The sequence below is a fragment of the Mugil cephalus genome, chromosome 21, assembly GCF_022458985.1.
Source record: "Mugil cephalus isolate CIBA_MC_2020 chromosome 21, CIBA_Mcephalus_1.1, whole genome shotgun sequence".
NCBI lineage: Eukaryota > Metazoa > Chordata > Actinopteri > Mugiliformes > Mugilidae > Mugil > Mugil cephalus.
In genome coordinates, this window is record NC_061790.1 from 12,418,982 (window position 1) to 12,444,784 (window position 25,803).

Genomic DNA, 25,803 nt, shown 5'->3' on the forward strand with positions numbered 1-25,803 from the left:
AATGTCTCAATCTGAATTTTTTTTGCGTGTGTATATAACATATACTCAGTACAAACCACCTCGCCATCTTATCTTTTTCCGTTTTGAAGCAAGGTTTCGCCCATTTGAATCATGCTGAGATGCGTGTGAAGATATTTTATGTTGTCACATTAACAACCTGCCCAACTTCATGTTGTGCAAGTTTGAGATAATAATTAAACTATGGGATGATCAAAGCAAGGTAAATGCTTTAACTTGGACTTTATCTCAGGCACTCAGATGAATGCAACATAAACTACAAAAGGTTTTGGTGACGATGGAAACGTTGTTTTATATTGCCAGTTTTGCCTTTCTGTGTTTTGCATCTGTGTTTATCGATTTCCCTTCACAAAATTATAACTACCTGAAATAATATGTGAAGGATGCTACACTCTGTAGAGGCATTAACACTCTACAGGTGGGTTATCAGGTAAATGTATTTGCACAACTTATGCGAAGCGATACGTTTGATGCTGTGCGTGATTAATGTATCATTATAAATAAAGTTAATATTTACTTTTTCTAGTTGCTTTGCTTGTTGCACGGTAGAACCAGTGCACATTCAAAACAAAGAGATATTATGATATGCATAATTAAATTAAATGTGTTTCTAAATTGACCCTAGGTGTGAATGTGAGTGGGAATGGTTATCTCTGTGTTAGACTTGCGATAGACTGGTGACCTGTCCAGAGTGTACCACGCCTCTCGCCCAGTGACAGCGGGGATAGGCTCCAGCAACCCCCGTGATCCTAGTGAGGATAAGTAGAAGATGAGATGTGACGTAATTAAATGTGTAAAATCTCTTATTTTGTGGCGTGTTTGAAAGATAAGGGATTTATTTTTTTCCCCCCTTTCTTCCTTGGGAGCTTGTAATCTACCAGCTCTTACACAAGGAAGTTTAAAACACTCAATGAAATCTGTGCATGGCGTGAGTCACCTTTGCACCGCCCTGTAGTGCACTGTGTGTGGTTTTTTTTTTTTTTTAATTCCTGACACCTGCCTCAGCAAGATTAAACTAGCGAGTTGACAGAGACACCTGCTGGCCAAACTGCAAACAGCACCATGCAATACACAAGAACAATACAATTAAAGAGTCTTAACGTAATTCTGTGATATTTATGTCAGTATGCAAGTATTACACAGCCAGAAATGCATTTTACACGGTTGCAAAGTGAGGGCAAACTACAACAATCTTGTCTACAAACACACTGCTGTTTTAAAAGATTATCAAATGATGAAGATCCTGAGTTGCAAATGTTATAATAATGAAAATATAACTTAGAAAAACTGCTACTACTACTGACAATAATAATAATAATTATAATAATAAGTAATTAGATATTACTAAGAACAATTAGTATTAACCTTTCAAAATCTATTCATTTCTTAACTGAGACAACAAATGACAACCCCAGAAGCTTATTTTTATTTATTTTATTTTATTTTATTTATTTTTTTACAGGGCCCCTACTTTCTCTTCACGGTTTGTGGTAGTAGTAGGTAATCGTAAAACATAATAACATGGTCATTTTTTTTCCCCACATAGAGGTGAACAAAGATAGTCGTCAAAGATAGTTCCTGGCCGCTAGGTGGCGCGTTGTGTTTTAACGGCAGCGTCTGCGGCTCCCTCATCATCCAACATGGCGCCGTCCGGGCCGACTTCATCATCTCCAGCTCCCTCATCACTGGGCGGGGCCGCGGTGGGTCGGGCTGCCAGACGTTGGGCACTTCCGCCGGGCTCGGGTTTCCTTCGACTCGGCATTTAAATTGAGCTGCAGGACATCATCTGCTGCCACATTCAGCACCGTGCTGTGGTAGTAAATAACCAGCGCTAGCTTAACAGGTTTCTCCTTTTTTTTTTTTTTCCTGACTCGATAACGACAGAAGTAATTGCTGGTTTTGAAGAGGTTTGCTTTGTTGTTGTTGTTGTTGTTTTTTGCTGGGGAGCAGATAGCGGGAGCAGCTGAACAATACCGGGTGGCTGCGCTGTGACAGCGGCTCGGTGCATCGTTTTTGGGATTCCTCTGCTAGCTCCCGGACCAAGCTGAATAGCGGTAACGTGATGCTGTGTCGTAGCAGGATGGTTTAGACTTTTCTTAACGTCGTTCGTTTGCTGAAACAGATTAGTAAACAAAAACAAGCTGCTCGTCGGCTGTGGTGCATGAAGTGGCCTGGACCTGGGAGGACCGATGGACTGGATGATGAGAGTGAATGGTCAGGTTTAAATGTAGATGACACATTCACTGGTAAATAATCCCAACCTTTTATTTCTTTGTTTATTTTTTAATTTGTAGATATTTCTAGGGACTAAATCTTATAATATCCTCCTGCCGACCTTGATATAACAAAACTCAATATAACAACAGGACATACATCTATAAATCTACATCTAAGACTGAAGTGAGCTAAAAATAGCAAGACTCTTCTTTAATTTTTTATTTTTTTTGCTAACATTCCCATTAAAACCACCTTGAGACAGAACAATATCAAATAGCAAATTTGTTTGCTTGCTTTGAAGAAGTTTCAACTTTGTCTTAGTTTTCCATTTTTTAATTCATTTTTTTTGTGGAAGTATCTGAGTTCGAGCTTCACCTCAGGACCTAAGACGCACATTTGTTAACTCAAAGACTCAACAAGGTGAGACAAGCGTCCAGCTGATCAACGAGCTGCGCCCATCGGAGACTCGTCCGGTCCGGTCGTAAGCACCAGCCGCGATGTTCAGCTGGCTCGGAACCGACGACAGGAGGAAGAAGGAGCCGGAGGTCTTCCAGACGGTCAGCGACGGGCTGAAGAAGCTCTACAAAACCAAGCTCCTGCCGCTGGAGGAGACCTACAAGTTCCACGAGTTCCACTCTCCGGCGCTGGAGGATGCCGACTTCGACAACAAGCCCATGGTCCTGCTGGTGGGCCAGTACTCCACCGGAAAGACGAGCTTCATACGGTGAGAAAACCGCACTTCATGCAGAAAGGAGAACAGACACGTGAGACAGAGGCCGTCAGAAAGATAGAAGGGGAGAGGCTGTCACACCCAAACTGACTCCTCCAGCAGTTTGACAGAGAGAAAAAAAAAAAAAGTTCACAGAGAACCGCAAAGAGCTGCTGTAAAACGCAAACAATCTAAAAGGCAATATGAGAAACATAAACATCTGTCACTCAGCCGAACTGAGCGGCCACACCTCTGCGAGCTTTATTCCATAAAAACTTTATTTGACAGACGCCGTAACACCCACACACGCAAACTTGTTGCATGTGGAGGCGTATCTGTCTTCCCTGGTGACGTGTGTGTGCTATACGTGCCTATGTATATATGGAAAATGAAGCTGTCAGAAGGACATTACTGACCTCAGGGTGTGGTGTGAATAAATATCATCCTTCACTTTGGATGAAGTTCATGAAACATTCATTGGGGTGCAAAAAAATTGTTATTTCATCCTGTCGTTTTATTCACGAGTAAGCAAAAAAAAAAACAAAAAAAAAAACTGATTGCGTTCTTGTTCACTGCCGACAGAAACTAAAGGCTCATTAATGCTTGTGTAACCACCAGGATGGACGTTTGTTTCCGATCAGACCATCAGTGGTTACGTTTATAGACGGACGGTTCTGCTGTGATGTGGGAACCCGCTGTCAGAGCTCGTGCAGGGCCGTCCCACCCTGAGGCTACGTCAAAATGCTTTACATCAGGGGGGAAAACTATATGAGTGTGGGTGTCTTTGTTGATTAAACTGACTGAACTAATTAACTGTCTTCTTGTCCTTGCAGAGTCTCTAGACTGTCCAGAGTAATGTAACCAGGAAGACGTTCGGTTAAATTACTCTCCACAGTCGCCTCTTTTTTCATTTTCTGTGTTATCGCACCTACTATCTGTGTCTTGTTGTTGCACAGTAACATTTAGCGCACACATCTTGATAATCACTTTAAAGCTGCAGTTTGCTTTTGTGTTGGGTATTTTTTAGAGCTCTGTCGAAGCGTTTGACAACCTGGAGTATGTCTGGAACTGGCGTGGATAGTGAGAAATGTTAGCAGCTGGGTGTCGAGTCCCTTTTTGAGCTGCAGGGCTGCTGCTAACATCTCGCCCCTCCGACACACACACACACACACACACACACACACACACACACACACACTAGCAGGACATTATAGGAGGTAATTAGTGGGCTAAGCCTTTGAAAGGCAGAGAGAGAGGATGCTGTTAGCGACTTCCTGCTGTAAGACTCGACCACGCGGACATCCCCGCTCTCTCTTCTTCCTCTTCGTGCGCCCGATCACTTTGATGCCGTCTTTTCCCTTCTCTCCCTTTCTCGTTGTCACTGATGACAATGCTCCCAGTCAGCAGCCTGACCCCCGCTCCACCAGCACTGTGACAGTAAGATGCAGAATGTATAAACTGCTGAGTAACTATCGGTCGGAGCTGCTGCGCTGACAGCGTCTCTGTAACTTCAGACCTCAGAGTCTCACTCTGGCTCTTGTTTGTTGTCAGTAGGACTTTTTCCAAGGTACATTACCACTGACCAAGACTTGAAAATAATGCGTCTGTTTAAAAGAGCCTCAATGAGTTGTCTTTTATTGAAATCACATTGCTTGGCACTTAAAAGAAAGAAGAATGAATGGGCAACAAGGTGCTGATGGGAAGTAATGGACGTCTTCTAGCTCTGTACTTACTCACAGATCAGCTGCCAGGGCCTGTCTTCAGTTTTGGGCTCAATGCATTGATTTTCTTCAGCCCTGCAGTTTCATTCGGGGCCGGTCATAGTGTGAAAAGCTCGCCTTTACTTGATGCATTGTTAAAGTGCTTCAGTAAACCGGATAAGGCGTAACTTTGAGGTTTTTAAGCTTTTTTTCCGCTTGATCTTAGTGTCAGGAAATTAACAACCTGCCCAGAATGCAAAGTATTGTGCTGTGGGCTGATACGTGTGTGTGTGTGTGTGTGTGTGACCTGCACAGATACAGCGTTAGCATGGTATCAAACGCACAATACTTTAGACGCACATGGTTGTGCATAAGCATTGCATAACGTCTCTCCGGAGAGGACGGCTCTGGACAGACACGTGTGCTCAGAGATGGCTCTACCAGGCACTACTGGATCCTCTGACAAGTTGTTGGTGTTCGTCCGTAGAGGAACCATCCTTACATCTGGCAGCAGTTAAAATGCACACACATCCCATATATATACACCCTTGAAGGGTATGACCCTTTTAGCTGTAAATCACTCGCCTAAATCCCCGTGTTATGGTCTGTGTTAACATTGTTGGGATTGTGAAACTCGACAGAAGCACACTAATCTTCATTTGCGAGATGTCTGATGTCACTGCAGTTCCAGCTGAGGTTTCGCCTTTAAACCATGCGAGACGTAAGTCAGCTGCGTTGCTGAGTCAAAGGATTGTTCATTTGTAAGTCAAACATAACACTTTTTGGCAGCACAACACAATCATAAATTGGATTTCTTTAGAGGAGCGATTATAGTTCTCCTAAAATATGTGCCCAGCCCAAACCCTGCACGTACAACGTCTTCTGTTCCTGCCTGTAAACCTTTTTCAGCTCAGCTGTTTTTGATTGTCCTTGGGCAAATGTTTTACCATTCACTCTCTCAGAAGAGGAAAAGAAAAACAGAATTCTCACCCACTCTCTTCTTAGAGCAAAATGGGTGTTTGTTTTCTGTGTGATCTCTAGTTAATTTATCCTGTGGTGTTTGTGATCGATCCCAGTGTGCGCAAAAAATGCAGCTGGCTGTTTGAGGTTCTGCTGCAGAACAGACTTGATCTTTACTCCGTATGTACTTTTTTGTTAGTTCTTTGTTTGTTAGTTCACATTTGCAGTGAGCCAGCTCTGACAATAATGACAGGGATCTTGAGTTGAATCCCTCACATTCTCAGCTTTAAACTGATTGAAAAGTTGGCTTCAAATCATGAAGGAGTAGTTTCACATTTTGAGAAACCTGTGATTTACAGGATTTATGTCAGACATTCAATACGACTAAGACACTCTTGGGACTTGGGACTCTAGGATCAGTGGTTCAAATCCCCTCTCTGTCCATGGCCGACGTGTCCTTGATCAAGACACCTGACCCCTGTACTGTTCTATGGCCACAATGGATGGTTGCCCACTGCTCCAAGTAGATGTGTTAAATGCAGAGAATGAATCCTTATACGTGGCCAATAAAGACAAGTACAAATACGATTTGCACTTCAGTTAAAGACTGTAAATAACCACCATCGGATCAAGTTAAGTCAGTTTTATTAATACAGTCCAATATCACCAATCACAAATAAGTTAGAGTATTTAAAGCATGCATGGCTAAATGAAAGTTGTACATTCACATATTCACATTTTAACACTCACAACCTCAGTTAATCTTCATTTACGCTGAGCGACTGTGGTTAGATTTAATTGACACTGACTGAACATCCCACAAACTGTCATCAGGTTCTGAAATATTCATCAGTTCTGATAAATAAATAGTTGTTTTTGCTACTGGAAATGACAAGTATTAACCAAAACTCTTCTTCGTGCATTGCTCACCGTAAGGAGCTGCTTGAGAATAATACATTTCCGAGTCCTTAAACTGACAAAACTCACCTTCACACGGCCTTTTCTCTATCCATGCGGGCAGCAGCAAACTCAATATTGCTTGTTGTGGAGCCGGTGTGTGGCAGCCGTCCAGCTTGTGATCATGTACAATTCCCCCTAATCTTTGTTCCAGCAGCGTCTAATTCAAGGCAGACCTGTGGGATTGCGGCTCACCATTCAGACTAATTTCCTTTCGGCGCAATCATTATGAAAAAGAAGAAGCACTCCTCTCAAGTCGGAGGATGCAGAGCTGCACATCTGTCCTACTGCTTAATGAATGAATGGATTGAGTCTGCAGTTAATGTAAAATCACCCTTTAAATACAGTTTTATTAAAATGGATACCATGTTTCATGAGATCATTTCAATTTGTGTCCTTACGCCGCACAATGCCCCTACAATAGCATTGTTTGTCTCGGGTAACATTCCCTCGAAGGATTATTCCAACATACCGACATGTCATTTGTGCATGGTTGAATTCAAGCCGATCGAAAACATCTCCCATCCTGTTTAGTTTGACGCTATTTCCCTCCTATCTCTCCCACAGCTACCTGTTGGAGCAGGATTTCCCTGGAATGCGCATCGGCCCCGAACCCACCACGGATTCCTTCATCGCGGTGATGCACGGCGACACGGAAGGAGTCGTCCCCGGCAACGCTTTGGTGGTCGACCCCAAGAAGCCCTTCAGGAAGCTGAACGCTTTCGGGAACGCGTTCCTCAACAGGTAGCTGGCGCGCACTCGGTGGAAACGCACACACACACACACACTCACGGGACATGTGGCTTGACACCTTTTGGAAGGTGTGCGCGGCCGAAAGACAAAACGTTATATGGAGGTGAAGTGTGTAAGCATGCGAGAGAAGAAAGAGCGACGAGACCGCGAGAGAGAATCCACACCACAGCTCTACATTCCTGCGTGATTGAATTTCCCTCTGCTCACTGGTCAGGCTCTCCTCTCTTAATGGCTGCCTTGTGTGAGTGTGGCAGAGAGAGATGTCGGCCCAGTCATCCTTGCAGAGTCATCCCTCTGGAAAAGGGAGACTGCCAAAAAACTCTCCACTCTTGCGGTAGTGTCCTCACTGTGAGGGGACAGAAGAAATGCTCGGTGCCAGTGGGGATTAGAGGGTTCGCACTGACCGCTTAACCTGTTAGTATTTATTCAGCTGGAGAGAAATAGGGAGAGCGGCAGAGATAGAGGAGAGGGGATAAGGGAGGCAGAGGTCTGGTGTGGGCCGATATTTGTTATTGAAACACTTTACACTTCTGTCCTGATCCTCTCCTCTCCTCTCTGTTCGCGCAGGTTCGTGTGTGCCCAGCTTCCTAACCCGGTGCTGGAAAGCATCAGCGTGATCGACACGCCAGGGATTCTGTCTGGAGAGAAACAGAGAATCAGTCGAGGTAAAACACACACACACTTATGTTTTTCCTCTGTTTATGTTGGTGTGTGAGTCAGTGTGTGTGTGTGTGTGTGTTGGCGTTTGTTCACTGGACACACATTCAGCTGCAGCAGCCCCCCAGTCTCACTGAACTCTGAACCACAATGTCAGCGTTTCCTTTGCACATTTGTGTCTGTGTGTTTATTTTAGCTTTTTCTATCAGGAGGATTATGCTTCATTCATTTCAAAGAGCAGGAAGCAGTGACAGAAAGATGAGCTCGAATGTGCTCCCTCTGTCTCTCTCTCACACACACACACACACACACACACACACACACACACACACACACACACACACACACACACACACACACACACTGTGCCCACGGCCTTCCATTTAACATTTTTACTCTTCTGCACTGAATAAATTTAAAGCTCTTTTCTTCAAACAGAGCTGCAGATTTAAGACCACTTACACTGTCTGATATACAGCAACTGCAACCAGTGTGATTTAGTTGCAGCCAGTGATCTGTTCTGCATGTCATAAGCCCTCCCCTCGCTTTAAGCATTACGTTTCCTTTCTCCCTCTTCGCTGTTTTATGTCTAATGACAGTAAAAATCCACCTACTGCCAAGGAAGTAAAAGTACAGTGGAAACCACTTAACCCTTTGACTGGCATTGTAACCGCACAGTTGATCTTTTTTTGTAGTAGTAGTAGTAGTAGACAATAAAAAGCTTTATTTCTCATTGTGTTCCCGCTTTCTACCCATTGTTAGTCATTCAGTTTGTAAGATAAACAAATTTGCCCATGTGGCTTTTATACTTTTTAAGATATAGCACTTTTGAACAGGTGACATGGCCCGAAAATATACATCACACAACTTCAGTATTTATATTGTATGAATCTGTACAATCATGTGAACATTTTAATAATGACATGTCAAAATACTCAGTTTGCAGTGCACGCTATTAACATAGATAAACAATGAATGATATTTAATCGCGACTAATCACATTTCTTAGTATTAAAGTCAGAGAGTGTACATGGAGCATACTCATCATGCGTGTGAGTTCAGTGAAAACTGAACACTTTAAATGGACTACATGTTTACAATACTTGAATGTTTCTTGATCCAGTTGATCAGTATCAGCAGTTTCTAGTAGTAGTTACATCTGTTTAGATTTGGCCTAGTAAGAAAATTTGTGGCATATCATCATAAAAATATAACTCTTTAGGTTCTTAGATTTGCTAGTATTTATTTATTTTTTCACTGAGGGATCCCAACTGTGGTCTGATGTAACATGTAGTGCTAAATGTGTGATGCTTACAAGAATCCCCCACCCCCCCAGCTCTCTCAGAGGTTAACACTGTGTCTGTGTGTGTGTCACGGCTGGCATTCCCCACGCTCAGTGGTGGCATTGCCATACCAACTGCTGACTTGAACAAAAGAGCTGGGATAATTAAAGAAGTGATCACTTATTCTTTCCCACATCTTTGAATTTTTATTCCTTGCTTACCTCTCCACCCATTTCTGTCTGTTTTGGGTTCTTATGCCAAGAAAAGCCCAAACTAATGGACTATTGGCATTTATAATGTTGGTATAACAGCATTGAATCCATCACAGTCTGTCCAAAACACGGAGGTGTCTTTTATTAGTGCTTAACCATTTACACTAACAACATAGTGGCGTCTGTAATCCGCCGCCCTAGGCAGCATTTTCCTCTGTTGTTGTGCAGGAGCAGTATCGTGAAATTCTGAAATATGCTCGGGCTGTTTTAAATGTGCAAAGTCCTGGTCATTGAGTTCAGCACATTACATCATTTTTGGGGTTGGGTCAGCTGAGATCTGGATTCACTTCAGAACCTGAACGTGAAAAACGTTTTGTCATGAGAAAGTTGTTATCTGCAGCTTTCCTGGTGGATAAGAGCGCTAACAAGGTTTCAGATATTGTTCATATTGGTAGAAGTGGCTGATCTGAAACAGACCCGCATCAGTTTTGTTTTACTCTATTTTTTATTTTTTTTTGATTGAAAGTGTCCCATGAACATATTGTCAAACCAAATAAATGACACAGTGAGATGAGACGCTGCTATTGTTTGTTGGAATACAAAAAAAATACAGGTTAAATCTGAACTCTACTGAGTCAGCACAGCTGTGTTCTCTCTGGGGAGTGTGTGTTTGTGTGTGTGTGTGTGAAATTTTTGTTTGTGCGTTCATTGCCTTTCACCTATTTCCATCTGTATGCTATGTGTAGCATGTTTCATTCCTGCTGTGTCTCATTTTTTGCTGTCATCACTTTTCTTTCACCTTGTTTTCTCATTGTTTGTATTTATTTGTGTGTGTGTGTGTGTTACCAGAGGAGGACTTGTCAGGCTATAGCTGCCTACATAGATGTCCTTATGGAGGTATTGTAGATAATAAATCTGGCCATCAACAAGCTGTTGGAAAAAAAAAAAAAAACTACACACATGGATATCTTGACTTTGAAGGATTTATTGTCTTTTGCATGTTCTTCACCAGTTTTGTCACATGGCTTCGGAAAAAATATATATTTTTTTGTTGTCGTTAGTCACATTCACCACTTCACCCTGTTGAGGGAACTCACATATTTAGAGTTGTCGCTTTTTTGTAGCAGTAGTTATAAGAGTTCTGTCCAACGCTGTCAAAATTACTTACCGATTGATTTATAGTAATAATATTCTACATACTATATGTTCACATTCATGAAGTTGCAAAATAGCCAAGCTTAGCCAGCTGCACTTCCGCCATCTTGTCACAATCCATTTAAAAATTGACTGATTGTTTAACGTTTCACAAGCACCAAAACCAAAACTAGAGCAACTTGATTTGCTGCCTGTCGGGCGTCAGCATGTGGCTTCAAATTGCTGGCTTCCATTGAAAATGACTTATGACTGGTTACCAGTAGCCAGATAGCACGATAACTCGTCCTTCCAGATTGTGCAGTGAGGGAACACCACACCACAAAACTGGTGTGTGGGACTTTTCCATACAAATTAACATCTGTGACGTTCGAGCTCTGGCCACACAAGCTCCCACCACGCCGATTCAGCAAATCAACGTACGAGAGTTTGTGGCGACAATCTGGCACATTGGCAAGGATTCATTGTACAGCAAGCAACAGTGACTAACCATAGTGACTGAGATTGCTGATTACATCAACTAGGAGTACGGCAGGGCTGGCAGGAAAAAATACAAGTTATGCCTGTAACTACGTTTCCATGAATCACCATCTCTGGAGGTCTAGAAGGATGAAACTTTGACAGCTTCCAGGAAAGGTTCTTGATGTTCCAGATAAAACAAGAAGAATCACAGTCTAGCAGAGAATTGTCATTGTTGTGGCTTTTCCTTGTTGGAGAGGACTGAAGGAAGGAGCTGTAGGGACGTAAGGCGTACGATATACACATACTTTATGTCAGCAGTGTTTGTGCAATTACTCTCACTGCCAGAAGGTGGCTTTAATACTTACGTGATACGTTTCCCCCGCAACATGTGAGAAGTGAACCGAGTGAAGAATAATCTTCAAAAATTCAAAATATCAAGGTATCTGCATTTTTCTTAACCCTAATAGTTTTCTGAAGCAGCGGCGGTCTCACCGCTCTCTTGACCTAAAGACTGAGCTAAAAACCACGTTTTCCTCGCTTATTGACGCTACTGCTTTGACCAAGTTTTTGCTCACACCCCAATGAGGAATGACTGCAGACTCAGAAATAGAAATATTCTGTTTGAAGGCCACTTTTTACGATTCTGAGTGAAGCCCTTGATGCATCATGGCCGCACTGTCACACAGCTAGTAAATTTTCATATGAAAAATCTGTAGATTTAGGTTGTAATTTTGAAAGCTTTAAAAAAAGATCCTTTTGACATTCCTTGAATTAACATGAAGCTTCTAACAACTGACAAACGCCTCCTGGTTGTGTTCCATTAATGATAATTGCTATTGTAACTCATTTACCACTAACTCTGCTTGTGTGGTGTGTGCCCTTCATGCTTGGTTGGAAACTTGATCCCACTAATCCCTCGTTCGTTCGGTTGTTCTTTGTTCTCGTCTCATATCCTGTGGAATTTGTCCAGGTAAGTTTTGCCCTTGAGTGAGACAGAAAGTCAGAGAGGTCAGTGGTTTCAGTCCCACTGACAGGACCAACCAGCACGTCACGTATTATGGAGGAATATATGCATTAACATGTTCATCTCTTCTTTACTCCCTTCTTTTAAAAATATCACCACTACATTGGACCCCTACAGCGTAAACCCCTCTAAAAGGGGGTTAGTTTAAATAACGATGTATGATTTGGACTTTCTCTCCCATAATTTAGTTTAGTTTGAACCTTGGCAGCAACGCCCTCACTAGTAAACAGACATTCTTTTCTCTCAACATGTTGCAATATGGGTGTAATTGTTGCTGCCTCATCCCACAGACCAGTAGTCATTGTCAAGGTTTTCGTTCTCTGCTGCAGGCGTCATGCATAATCTTAAACATTGGAACCATAATCATAAACTGTCTTGTACCTTAGAGGTCATGTGAATCAGTCTTTAATTTTTATTCTTTACACCACCACTCCAAACAAACGCCGCTTTGAGTCGAGATGAGACGAGATTTATTTCTCAGTCTCCCTTCTCATTTTATTCCTTCTCCTCTCTCCTTCCCAGGCTATGACTTTGCAGCTGTCCTCGAGTGGTTTGCGGAGCGAGTGGACAGGATCATATTACTGTTCGACGCCCACAAACTGGACATCTCCGATGAGTTCTCAGAGGTGATAAAGGCTCTGAAGAACCACGAAGACAAGATCAGGTGCCGTGAGATTTCCGTGAATTGTTGACCCAAGTTGCAGGATAAAAATATGAAAAAAAGCTGGTTAGAAGCTGGAGGATAAGGTCCATGTGACCTCATTCATTTGTAGCTCAATAAAGCATACTATAAATTACAAAAAGTTCCACACAAATTTCTAATGAAATGAACCTATGAATTTATGGCATTGTATTTCCAAACCTTCATTGCATTTAATATATTATGTGATTCAGCCTTAACTGGGTGTTCATGAGTCAACACTGTTCCCTGCTTTTCTTTTTTTCCAGAGTTGTGCTGAACAAGGCCGACCAGATAGAGACCCAGCAGTTGATGAGAGTGTATGGAGCCCTGATGTGGTCACTTGGGAAAATAGTCAACACCCCAGAGGTACAGCAAACTACAGAGACAAATTGATACTGTTTCTGTTGTAGCATTTATTTGACTGACAGTATACGCATAACCTGAGGCTGCCTCTGAAGAACATTTAAAGACTTTTACTTCTTGTAAGGCAAGAACGTGTAATGTTTTGCTTGAACCTGCCACTGATTCCGTCTGTCTCCTTCACTGACAGGTGATCCGCGTCTATATCGGCTCATTTTGGTCCCATCCGCTGTTGATTCCCGATAACAGGAAGCTGTTTGAAGCAGAGGAGCAGGACTTATTCAAGGACATCCAGTCCTTACCGAGAAATGCGGCTCTAAGAAAGCTGAATGACCTGATCAAGAGGGCAAGACTAGCCAAGGTAACGAATGCCAGGAAGGGCTGGAGATAAGTTTAAGTCAGGTGACCCTGTGTCTCAGGAAGTTTTAGATGGCCGCTCTCTGATTATGTCAAGGTTTTGAACATTTGACACATTAACGTGTCAAGCTTTTCATGCTTGTCTACGTAAAGGGGCTCCAGCTGACGTGTTTAAATGGTCAGCATCACAGGTGTGTGTGCGTTTCCTATTCATTCTCCCACTATTCCAGCTGTTAACCTTGACAGAAAAAGCTCTTTACTGACACAGAACCAATAGAACCAGACAAAAGTGAGTGAGTGAATTATTTCCCGTTTCCTCGTCTGACAGGACGTCAGGTATGAGAGGCGACAGTCCGCTGCCTGTTGCAGATTTGAGGAGGATGTAAACGTGCACACACTCGGATTTGTCTGTGAGAGTTGAGTGCACTTTTCCTGTTTGACAGCTGATAGGGCATGCGTTTGTTTTGTCGTGAGTCTCAAGGACACGAGGTGGACTTGTGGAAACACATTTATCACCACGGCAATGGAACAAATACACATGCTCCCAGCTCTTGCGCCATGTTTAGTTTGTCCAGAAAATGAAAACAAATGTCAATAAAGGTAATATGAGAGATTCGGTGGATGACTATTGTGGTCAAAGGAATGCTTGGTGTCCCCAGGCTCCGTGGTTACAACAGTGTGTTGCTTATGATGCCACATTGGAGCTATTTGTCCAGTGTTCGACAGCAGCATAATCATTTCCGTGAAGGCCGAAAACACGGCAACATTAAAAACACATTTGTGTTCTTGTGAACACCATATCTCAGGGACTTCTTCAAATCTGGCACAAGGTCATAGTGACCACACAAAACGTGTTCTTGGCCACAGCTCAAGAATCCATAAAGTAATTATGGCAGAATTTTCACCCTATAATAATAATAATAAGAGTTCACCCACTTTGCTTCCTCTGGAGAACAACTAAGACAGGAGAGGGGGCGTCTCGTGCCCATTGGTTCATGTTGATAGTTGAGAGTTTCAGGTGATTGCTGTGGCACCATATGATGACGCTCTGTATCTAAAAGTGAAAAGACGGCACGTTTTGTACTATGAATTGTTCACTCTCATCATAAGTAATATGAATAATAAAAAAATAATTTGTGTAATACTTTTTTTTATATTAAATTCCATCCATTCGCTACATTTATCACAGGCATAGATGTAAACTGCAACTTAACTGGTTGACAGAAACAAAAAGGCCTCAGCAACAAAGCCCCAGGTTATGGGAGTTTTGTTAAGATATTTAATTTTTTTTTTTTTTTTTACCTATTTAAAAGATAAGATCCACATGTTTTGTTGTTTGACTTACACTTAGACATTTCTGTGATAACTTACATAGCCCACACATGTTTGAAGAGTCCATAAAAGAATGACACATGCAGTATATTAGATGTTGCGTCATGAGGTGGTGCGCAGCAGCAGAGCAGCCGGTCCCTGACATGTTGAAGAGGAAGCATTTTTGTTCGTCTGAGTATTGCTACTATGATTTGTCGAGAAGTAAACAGACTCGGTTTCAGAACAGAAGATCTACTCAAAGAGCATTTTACCGATCCCACTGATAAATAAACATATCCAGATGCAACGCGACATTCAGAAAACCATTCATCAGGATTAACCATGCGTTAAAGGGATAGGAATGAACTTTTCCAGTGAAGTTGCTGATGGGTTCTGCTCTCCATTAACAGGTCCATGCCTATATCATCAGCTCACTGAAGAAAGAGATGCCCTCTGTGTTTGGGAAGGAGAACAAGAAGAAGGAGCTGATCGGCAGCCTGGGTGATATCTACAAACGCATCGAAAGAGAGCATCAGATATCACCGGGAGATTTCCCTAATCTGAAGAAGATGCAGGTAAATGGGAGCAGGCATTAAGATTTAGAGACGATGATAAGCCTTGAGATAAACCAGTGGTTTGTTTGCTTCTAGGATCAGCTCCAAGCGCAAGATCTCACCAGGTTCCAGCCTCTGAAACCTAAGCTCCTGGAGGCAGTCGATGACATGCTAGCCAATGACATCGCTGGCTTGATGGTCCTGGTCCGGCAAGAGGAAAACCAGCGGCCCAACCAGGTAGTGAAGGGTGGCGCGTTCGACGGCACTCTGAACGGCCCGTTCGGCCACGGGTACGGCGAAGGAGCCGGCGAAGGCATCGACGAGGCAGAGTGGGTGGTGGCGCGCGACAAACCCGCTTACGACGAGATTTTCTACACGCTGTCCCCCGTCAACGGGAAGGTGACGGGAGCCAACGCCAAGAAGGAGATGGTGAAGTCAAAACTGCCCAATACAGTGCTGGGAAAGATCTGGAAGCTGGCCGATATCGATAAGGATGGGATGCTCGACGACGAGGAGTTTGCGTTGGCCAATCACCTGATCAAAGTGAAACTGGAGGGACATGAACTGCCGTCAGATCTGCCTGCACACCTGGTGCCTCCTTCCAAGAGGAAAATATCTGAATAAATGTAAGGTTCCCCATCACCTGCCCTTAAAGCCTGTAAGTAGCCCTGTCCCCACCCCCAGAGGATATTAACCCTGAAAAGAGGAATCATCCTGTAGCATTACAGCAAAAAATAACTAATAAGCATTTTCAGTCCTGCTCTGTTGCTGTCATCCTCATGCTTTTACCCTCAAGTGGCAAAATAGTGGCAAAAATGCACATATTTTGTGCAAAAAAAAAAAAAATATATATATATTAATTTGCCACCTCTGCAGGGTCTGCCTCCTTTTTAATAGCTATTCTAGTAATAGTTTCCAAAGTAAAAGAGTGAGAGTAGTTGTTACAGACAGATGGTGGAGATGTGAGTACAGCAGATGTGGTAATCAACAAAACAAAGAAACACTGGAATATAAAAAAACATAAGTTTAAACTACTGGAATGAAAACAGGGGAGATACATGAAAGAAGAAAAAGACATATATATGCAAAAAATAAAAGGCTCATCCCCAGCCATCTGTACTTATGTTTAGACCCTCAGTATTCAGTATCAGTATTTTTATTATTATGTGTATTCCCAAATTACACTGCAGTATTTTACTTGGCTGCCAAAACACTTCAGTCCTTGTACTTCAAAGACCTGCGTTATTCTTGTCCTCCTGGCACGGCTGAGTGGTCTGGCTTTCGTTTCATGGGGACACATAAAACAATGACAAAGATTTCCTGGAAGGCGGCTTGAGGATACACACACAAACATAAATGCGTAGAAGCAAAACACACGCATGACAAAATTATTACCGGTTATAAGGCTTGTAACCAATTACACAGATAAAAAAACAAAGGCTTCAATGAATGAATAACTTCTTAACGTCGTTAAAGCTGGTGTGGAGGATGGAGTGGAGTGGGTTTATGACCTTCAGTGACCGCACACACCTGGATCGACCTTTTGTGTCAAAGGAGGAAAATGTTGAACGGGGAAACTATTAATGATAAATCTCTTTTTATTAGTCTCATTTCCACGTGACTGTGGTGACATACCACGAATGTGCCGACAAGCTCGGTGTAAATGTGGGCTCTGTTCATTTTAATGTTTGGGCACATCCTGACTGTTGTATGTATGCATTTGACCACATGTATCGGTGTTATTATTTGTGACATATGTGTATTCAGTCATAAGAATTACTCAAGCTACTGAGCAGGGACTTTTAAGACTGGGCCATGGTATTGGAAATGTCTTAGTTACTTAGAATACGTCGATCTATGCACCAGTCTGATACCAGGTTTTTCTAGTGTAATAGATTGCTACAGTTTCGCTAGCTGCTGCTTACGCTACACTACCACAAAACAGTACTTATTTTAAACAGTGTTTTCCCCATAGTAGGGTAGCACAACTGGCTGTGTAGGCAGCTGTTTTGATTTCTGGTAGGGTAACCATAGCTACAGTTGGCTAAACACCAGCAATATTTTTCAGCAGACTATCCCCCCAGAGGAAGGTTGGTGTTTGCAGCATGCAAAGCTGTAGCTTGGAAGGGTGGCACCAGTGTTGCAACAGCACACAAGAGAGCACAATGATTACACCAAGGCAGAGGGGGACGTGAGGAGAAATTTGAACTGGGAGGAAAAGAAAATTAAAGAAAGACTGCTAACCTAGAAAGCTGCAGAAGAAACGGTTCGTGTCGGACAAAACCCTAAGTAGAAAAGGAAATAATAGTGATCTAGAAATCTTTAGTCGTTAATTGAAAACTGATCATTGATTCTTCTAAAAGTAACTACATCATAGTAACGCAGTGTATTTGCTTTTTTGTGTGTTCACAATAATTGATACGGTTTTAAAATCTTTATTTTAGTTTATTTGAATCTGGCTTTGTGTTTCGTGTTTTTTAAGTTGTATTCATGTGTTAAACATAATTCCTCTTCACAGTGTTTCTGATATTACTCTAGCGATATGCCAGTATGTGTGTTCTTAAAACATATTTCACATTTGTATGGTGTGTTAACCAGTTATGAGTCTATGGTAAGATAAATACACTTGGCGAACTATAACTGGATCCCCACATGGCATCAAATGTAAAGCATGTGCTTCCTGAATGAGGCAGTGTTCACGCCGAGCTGATTGAATAGACCTTTATCCAGTTCATGGCCGCTTTATGCCGTTTCCTCATACGTTTCTGTGCTGTTACTGTAAATCACATGTACATAAGAAGACTGACTGCATTCCTTGAACACAGATCTAAAAATCCTCCTGCACACTTTAATGCATCACTAACTCATTATTCACTGTTGATCCCGATCACATAGTAAAATGTGAAAAAAAAAAGATGCCTGTTGAATGTGGATGCTCTGCAAAATAACTAATTTCCAAGTGGTTTTCATGCCCTGACAGATTGCGACGCTGAAGTCCTGTCGCGGTGGTGAACACGTTGGATTAAGTGGAAACACTGGCGTTGTAGCGCTGTTTTCAAGATGTAGATGCGTTGCTTAAATGTGTACTTTACTGCTTCTCTGTCAACATAAACAGTCTATAATAAAAATCATATATTCAGCTTGATCTGTCTTGACTATTTTCAGATGAAAAAGAAGCATGCGTGTGCATTTAGAGCCTAGATGTGACTTGACAGTAGATAAGAGAATTTATATTTTAAAGGTTTGTTCACATGTATAATAACAGTATAATAATTTAAATAATTCAATAACGAATAATTCAATAACGATTTACGGCAGTCATGAAGTATTATAACGTTAGAGTGAGCAGAAACCAATACTCTAATGTGAGAGACATAAGATATAAGTTAGACATCTACACTGCTATGATACAGTAGGGATTATTTTCTCTACCAATTTTAACTATTGGATGCATTTAAGAAATTCTAAGAATAGTGACAAATAAATTAATGGAAAAGAGCATTAAAGATGACTAATGTTAAGGAATATGAAATTCCTCCATGTTATTTCTCAAGGGTGTTGTTCTTATCTTAAATATGGGAGTTTTTCTTTCTGTGTAATCCCAGATAAATGATTAGCGAGTGAATAGTTCAGCTTTAACTGCAGTTTGAATGTGTCCCGTATTTACATGAAAGCACTTTAAACTGTTAAATCGCTACAAATGGCAGGAAACGAAACCCTGAGTTGCTAGCTTGGGACCAAAGACATTGCTGTGCTATCTAGGGAATTCCATGTGTGTGTGTGTGTGTGTGTGTGTGTGGAGGGGGGGCAGGAAGTCAAAGCGTCCCCTCAGACTGTGACATGAGGACCCCTCAAAACACACCCACACCATATGAAGGGAAGATGCAGCACTCTCTTTTCTCACACAGGAAGTTCTGTTCTTGTCCACCATTTCCTGTCCGTCCCACCTTGACCCCTCTCTTAACGACAAACATGCATCCTCCACCATACACTAAAGTTAATTTAAAAAAAAAAAAAAAAAAAGTCTCTTTGATGCCATTTTTATATTTAAAGAATCGGGAGCAATTAAAGTTTCAACACTTCTTAGTCACAGATCGCGTAGTCCTTCTTATTCTCTTCTTTCCGTATGTGCGTTTTTTTATAGACCAGTTTTACACCATTGGAGCGACAACAATTGTGCAAAGTGGGGACAGTCCTCACTTCTCTACAAGGCAGTTTGAGGGTAGAGACCCAGTTTTAGGGTAAAGCTTACAATTTGATGATGGCTAGGATTAGTGTTAGGGGCTTAGTTGAAATGTTCAGGGTTAGATAATAACAAGATAATTTATACTATATTGATCCCAGAGGGGAAATTATGTTCCTGCCGTTTGACCCATGTCTTTGCAAACACAGTAGTGTGTACAGTTGGAGCAGTGGGCTGCAGCCTCTGGTGGGTGCGCCCGGGTAGGAAATTGGGGGTTAGGTGCTTACTGAGAGACAACAGTCCCCAAGCTCCCCTTAGGTTAAGGGGCTACGGAATTCATTGTGTCAATGAATGCCGTGTGTATGTGCGTCTCAGGTATTGTCCGTAGATCGTAAATAGAACAAAATACACTAAAATAAGTTGCCGAAAAAATAACTTCTGCTGTTACTATTTTAAGTAGGGTATTTATGTTCTTCTTTCCTGAATAAAATGTGACACAGAGATAAAGAGACGGCTGGTAGTAGACTAGAGAAAGACGGATGGGCAGTGAGAGGCGGGCGCATTCTGAGTCGGAGACGGCTAAAAATGTTTGTCTCTGGTTTTGGTTTTTTATCTTTCCAGCAGGAAAGTGCAGTATATCTTTTGTCAGTTGTAATAAATTAGGCATGTCTGTCAGCGGTGACGTATGGACACGATGCGTGTGTTACTGCGTGCAGTGAATGTATGTGATTGATGCGTGTGTTTGTCTGGTGGAGACGCATGCATGAGGAAGCTATACATCAGGACACACACCCAGATACACAAGGGAAGTGGAATTTGAGAACACTGGGTGGGGATGGTGAGGCCCTGACACACACACACACACACACACACACACACACACACACACACATACATGTCACTGTTATGACTTCTGTAGACACATTTGACTTGGTTGTCAGAAAGGCCACAGTACTGATGAGGCATCAATGCGAGCAACTCCTCCACTTCCCCTTATTAATAATTTAAAAATCACATTGCATTAAGCAAACATTCTTGTCATTAGTTGTACATTACTCCAATGGCTCTTCGAGATTCATAAACAAAGGTCTCGTTAAATATTCAATCTTGATTTCTTTGTTGTAGTTTAATATGTGGGACCACCTTCCTAATGTTGTGTAGGTTTCTCTAGTGCCTCATCAGAGAATGGACACGGGTCTTCTGAGGGTGTCCTGTGGTGTCTGGAAACAGGATGTTGTTAGTGGGGGCCTGTGAGCTCCAGAGCATCACCATATTGGCTCACCCCCTGGCCAGTCAGCCAATGAGAGACGGAGGAAGCCATTTAAAAGTCACACTGCTCATTTGTGTGCTCTCGTGCCCCTCGGCCTTGGAAGCGGTACATGTCCCACGAATGCCAGGTCCAAAAGTTTCCCAGCAGAACAATGAATCATGACAAGATGTTCAATGTTATTTACCTCACCTGTCAGTGGTTTTAATGTTGTTTAATTTCAACTTGCACAAAAAGGCTAAAAGTCCTGACCTCTGGAATTATTTAGGTCAGATGCCCGCATACAAGCTGAAGTCAAACCACTGTTCCTTATACGGTTTGTTTTAAATTTCCAAGCACCTTTATAAATTCTAAACACTTCTAGGTAAATGTTTGTAAAAACATGACAAGTGGAGATGAGTTGGCTCTCTCCCTTTTGTCTGCTAATATTTGCAGCAGCGCTTTCCACTGTAGACCCGAGGAGGCCTGCAGTCAGACATGCCCTGCCTACATGATGCACGGTCTGGTCAGCTGCTTCTTTTCATCTGCCAGGGATGAGATTTAGCGTGAGGACCAGTGGTGAGTTCGCACCATCCCTCTAGAGCCTTTCAATGGGAGTCACTAGTGCTTCAACAAGATAATAATCCTTCACTTTTACACAGTCCGATACTACCAGATTGGATCACAGAACCACGTTAAGGTCCTCCTCTTCCACTCACTCAGCCGTGGTTGGGCACAATGACACATCTACTTGTGACTCACTGGTAGTACAGTATGTGTGTGTGACTGAGGGTGGAGCAGTCACAAGGTTTGCCGAGTGGTGACACCTTGCTGCTAATTGCTCTCTGTCTCCATGGTGACACAAAGTGTGAGAGCAGAGGCTGATAACAAAAGGAAATACCAACTGGAAAAGTATAGTTGCACCCTGTCCACCCTAAAAGTCCACCATTCAAGGGTTAAAACTAGTAAAGACTTAGTTTTAGGGTAAAGTTTACAATGAGATTATGTTTATTGTGAAGCGCTTACTTGAGATCGTTACAGGAAGTCGGCGAAAGATAGATGCACAAGTTTGTGCGTGTTTTTGGCCCTATGTCCCTATGTGAGTGTTAAAAATAATCCCAAATCCTGGTGACCATTCCTTGAACCTCTTCCTGCCTTCAACAGCGGCCACGGACGAGGTCAACATCCTGTCAAAATACATACACGCATGATGTAGACACACATTTATGACGCCATAATTTGGCCATTTTTATCAACGAATTTTGGGAATCTTGCCAAACAAGTCTGACTCTCGCCCCTTTTAGTGCTTTCCCACAAATAAACGTTATTGTTACGTTACATTACGAATGATGTACTGCTCAGTATGTCAAAAATTATGTTCCGAAGTCTTGTTTCTGGGAGGCAAGGTCCGTTTAAAAAGTCAGATCCAAGATGAATCGGTAATATCTCCAATAATATCAGGTCCATGCACATGGCCCTGGTCTCTATGGGCAGATAAGACATCGCAGAATGGATCCAGTGTTAGTAACATTTGTGGCTGTTACTATGCCCAATTAATGTGTGATAAACTAAAGTATATACATTTATCACGTTATTGATTAGATAGCAGAAAATACCCCAACAGCAATGACATCATACACAGAGATTCCACTGGACACATTCTGTTATTTTGGCTATTTATAGATATAACACAAAGCACACTTAATGTACAAAAGTGTTAGAACTGGGAAACCTAACTACAACATATAACTGGAAGCAATGTGTGCAAAATTCAGCCTTTGGACTTTTTATTTAGCTTTCAATTCCACTACTGCGCACATTCGAGAATCCATAAAAATACTGAAATTTCCTCCCTATTTCCGTCGTTCACGTGTGTGACTCCTCGGGGTAATGAGTCACCAAGACACCTTAGATATTTGTGCAAAGGTCTCATTCGGTACACGATGGCTATATTGTGTTTGGTGTCTGCAGTAAAACAGTGAGTCCACTAAATCAATGTATGGAAGTGAGGCCCAGGGATCAGATTCTGTAAGGCAGGTCACCATGTGGAGGGTAGCGGACTGAGAATCATGTGGATGGGCTGAAAGGACCACAAAAGGTAATATTTTTTAATAACATGTTTTGTCAATTATTATTATTTGGTTTCAATTACTTTTTTTTTTAAGTTACTTAACATTCCCTGTACGGGGTTCGTGGGTAGAAGGGGAGCATCACAGCAGCATCATTCTGTGGGAATGAAAGCAGCACAACAATCACATTCTTTTATAGTGATGTAATAATTCCTTCTGGTGTATGCAGCGATTTCCACCAGAAAACCTCTAAGTAAGCTTCAGGAAGCTGCTCTGAGAATTTTATCAAGGTTTGATTAAATCCCTCTTATGTCACTGTTAAACAGGATGAAGTCATTTGTATTCTTGACATTATCGTAACCCCTGACATTTTGTTTACTGCACGGGCAAATACACATTTGGATTTTAACATCATTCATTTCTGACTTTCTTGATCTTCCTTCTGTTTGTACGTTTGGCGATCTTCCTGTATGTCTTGCATGTGTGTGTCCATGTTGTTTGGGATGCATGCAAAGGGAGAAATAAAGATTTCATCATAGTTACATAAGAGTTGTCAGAATGAGAAATTTTCTGATACGTTATCGAGGAACTCGGTGTTTCTAAAGACAACCGGCTCCGGACTGACTCAGCCCTCCAACTCCCATTAATTTAACAGCGACCAGCCATCGCTATTGTTCTCATTTATCATGGAAACAGAGGGTTTTGAGTTCAATCAATATTTTTGTGCAACTTTAATATGTACAACAATCAACCACTACATTAAAACCACAAGGGCACCCTGCCAGGTCTGTGGCAATGCAACCCCATGAAAAACAGTGTGATGCACTGTGTGTTCTAACAACTCCAGCATTAACTTTTTCAGCAGCTTGAGCAACAGCAGCTCGTCTCCTTTGGCCAGTTCACCACTTTTCCTTCCTTGGACCATTGTAGACCGGTCAAACCCCACAACAACGGCAGTTTTGGAGATGTTCTGACCCAGTCATCTAACTATCACAAATCGGTTAAATTAAAGTCACTCAAGTCGCCCATTTGCTCATCAACTTTGAGGACAGAATATTTACTTGTTGACTAATACGTAACCCGATAATCAGTGTTATTCACTTGACCAGTGATTATGACCATAGTGTCATAATCTTATGGCAGATGTTCACACACACATTTCATCACATTAATTGCTGAAATAGAAAAAAAGTGAAAGTTGTTCTTTTAGGTTTAAATATTTGAATCTTTGTTGTTTCATACTTCTTGTGGAGAATTTGGTTGATAGTACTCGTATTTTATTTGAAAATAACTGAAGTGTATCTTCTTCAGTTTAAATCCACCCCAGATTCCCACCATCAATCCCTCCTCCAACCGTTTGATGGTTGAAGACTGTTTTTACTCCGATGTTACAGCCGGATTAAAAGGCTTTATTTGCCTGCCTGTCTGTCTGTGTTGAGATTTTTTCCTGCAACCGAGGTAGTTGTCCTGGAGAACCACCACTCTGAAAAAGGAGGGAACACTGTATCACTTGATGAATGAGTGTCTGTTATCTGAACGGGTCAAAGGCCAGGGTGAGGCAAGGAAGGATTTCTGAACACTAACGCATTTTTGTCATTTAAGGTGTTCAACAAAACATGTCCAAGTCAGATATATATAATAGATATGGGTTTAAGTCTCAACTTTAATTAACCATATCCACATCTGAATTGGAGAAACAGTTAAATTATTGCAACGTTTTTTTTTTTTTGTCTTTTTTAATTTTTTTATTTTTTATTTATTTTTTTTTTTTAGGAGAGAAGTGAGGTGGGTGATTTCAGGATCATTTAAAAAAAAAAAAAAAAAAAAAAAAAAACACATCAAAAGCGTCACCAAAAGCTTGCAAATAATTTATAAACCACAAGGAAAATAAGAGGTTAGATTAAGGAAAACTGTCGGAAATGATCTATGATCAAATGCATACAAGGTCATCATTAAAACCTGGTGGAGGCATCATTACAGGGAATGGTTTATTGATAATGTTGATGATAGTTAACAGAAGTATTAAAAATCAATATTTTATTTATAGTTATGTTCATTTGTCCTATTACACTTGAACCCCAGTAAATACGGGACAGTTTAAGAAATGGTTTCTGTTCAATCCCTTAAATTAAAATTGCACTATGTGCCATGGTTAATTATATACAGAACTGTGCAAAAGTTTTGGGCATAATTACACGAAGAGACAGAAGGATTTGAGGAAGCCCACATACACAGAAGATCTGTGGTTAGTTCTCAAAGATGTTTGGAACAACCTACTAACCGAGTTCTTTCAAACACTGTGTGTAAGTGAACCTAGAAGAAATGATGCTTTCTTGAAGGAAAAGGGTCACATCAGTTATTGATTTGATTTGGATTTCTCTTTTGTTCATTCACAGTATTTTGTTAACTGATGAAAATAAACTATTAGTACTTCCATTATTGAAAGCATTCTTAGTTTACAGCATTTTTTCACACCTGCCTAAAACTTTTCCACAGTACTGTATCTATAAGCCTGAATATATTTTGGTGAAGCTAAAAGACTAATGACCATGCCCCAAAATATAAGAACCTAACCTTATCCACAGCTTTCAAATGTTCCTCATTGAAAGCAAAACGTCTTAACTCAGTTCAGCGTATTCTAGATGTCTCACAAATACATTTGCAGAAATAATGATAACATTAACATTCAACACAAAGATCAGCAATGGTAGAAATGAAACGAAAAGTAAAAAAAGAAGCAGCAAAGAATAGATTCTTCTGCTCACCCTGTCGCTCTGCTGCCACCCTGTGGGGGTTTTAAACCTCAGCTTTTGAATGTGGTAAATGTAGCGTAAACCAGACACAACATGTACAGTATTTAAAATGGATTCATTCTAATAATGTTACTGTAGGCCAGAAATACAAAATACTGTTTAGACTAAACAAGAAACAACTCTG

At 41.5% G+C, this 25,803-nt stretch overlaps 1 protein-coding gene across 2 annotated transcripts; it reads left to right on the forward strand.

Moving 5' to 3' along the window:
* Positions 1 to 1,502: 1,502 nt before the first annotated feature.
* Positions 1,503 to 18,513, forward strand: ehd3 (EH-domain containing 3). Of its 2 annotated transcripts, none has more exons than XM_047574246.1 (9): positions 1,503 to 2,264; positions 2,646 to 2,959; positions 7,129 to 7,305; positions 7,882 to 7,979; positions 12,627 to 12,768; positions 13,053 to 13,152; positions 13,337 to 13,507; positions 15,225 to 15,389; positions 15,465 to 18,513. In XM_047574246.1, the coding sequence occupies exons 2-9, from the start codon at positions 2,733 to 2,735 to the stop codon at positions 15,990 to 15,992; spliced, it is 1,608 nt and encodes a 535-aa protein (XP_047430202.1). In that variant the 5' UTR covers positions 1,503 to 2,264; positions 2,646 to 2,732; the 3' UTR covers positions 15,993 to 18,513. The 2 variants fall into 2 exon arrangements, with proteins under 2 accessions (XP_047430202.1, XP_047430201.1); XM_047574245.1 differs by having other exon boundaries at positions 1,504 to 2,264; positions 2,591 to 2,959.
* Positions 18,514 to 25,803: the final 7,290 nt, after the last annotated feature.

Coding starts and splice junctions, on each gene's coding strand:
- ehd3 (XM_047574246.1), top strand. CDS start 2,733: ATGTTCAGCTGGCTCGGAACCGACGACAGGAGGAAGAAGGAGCCGGAG. Junction 12,769..13,052: donor AACCACGAAGACAAGATCAG/GTGCCGTGAGAT, acceptor CTTTTTTTCCAG/AGTTGTGCTGAACAAGGCCG. Junction 13,508..15,224: donor AGAGGGCAAGACTAGCCAAG/GTAACGAATGCC, acceptor CTCCATTAACAG/GTCCATGCCTATATCATCAG.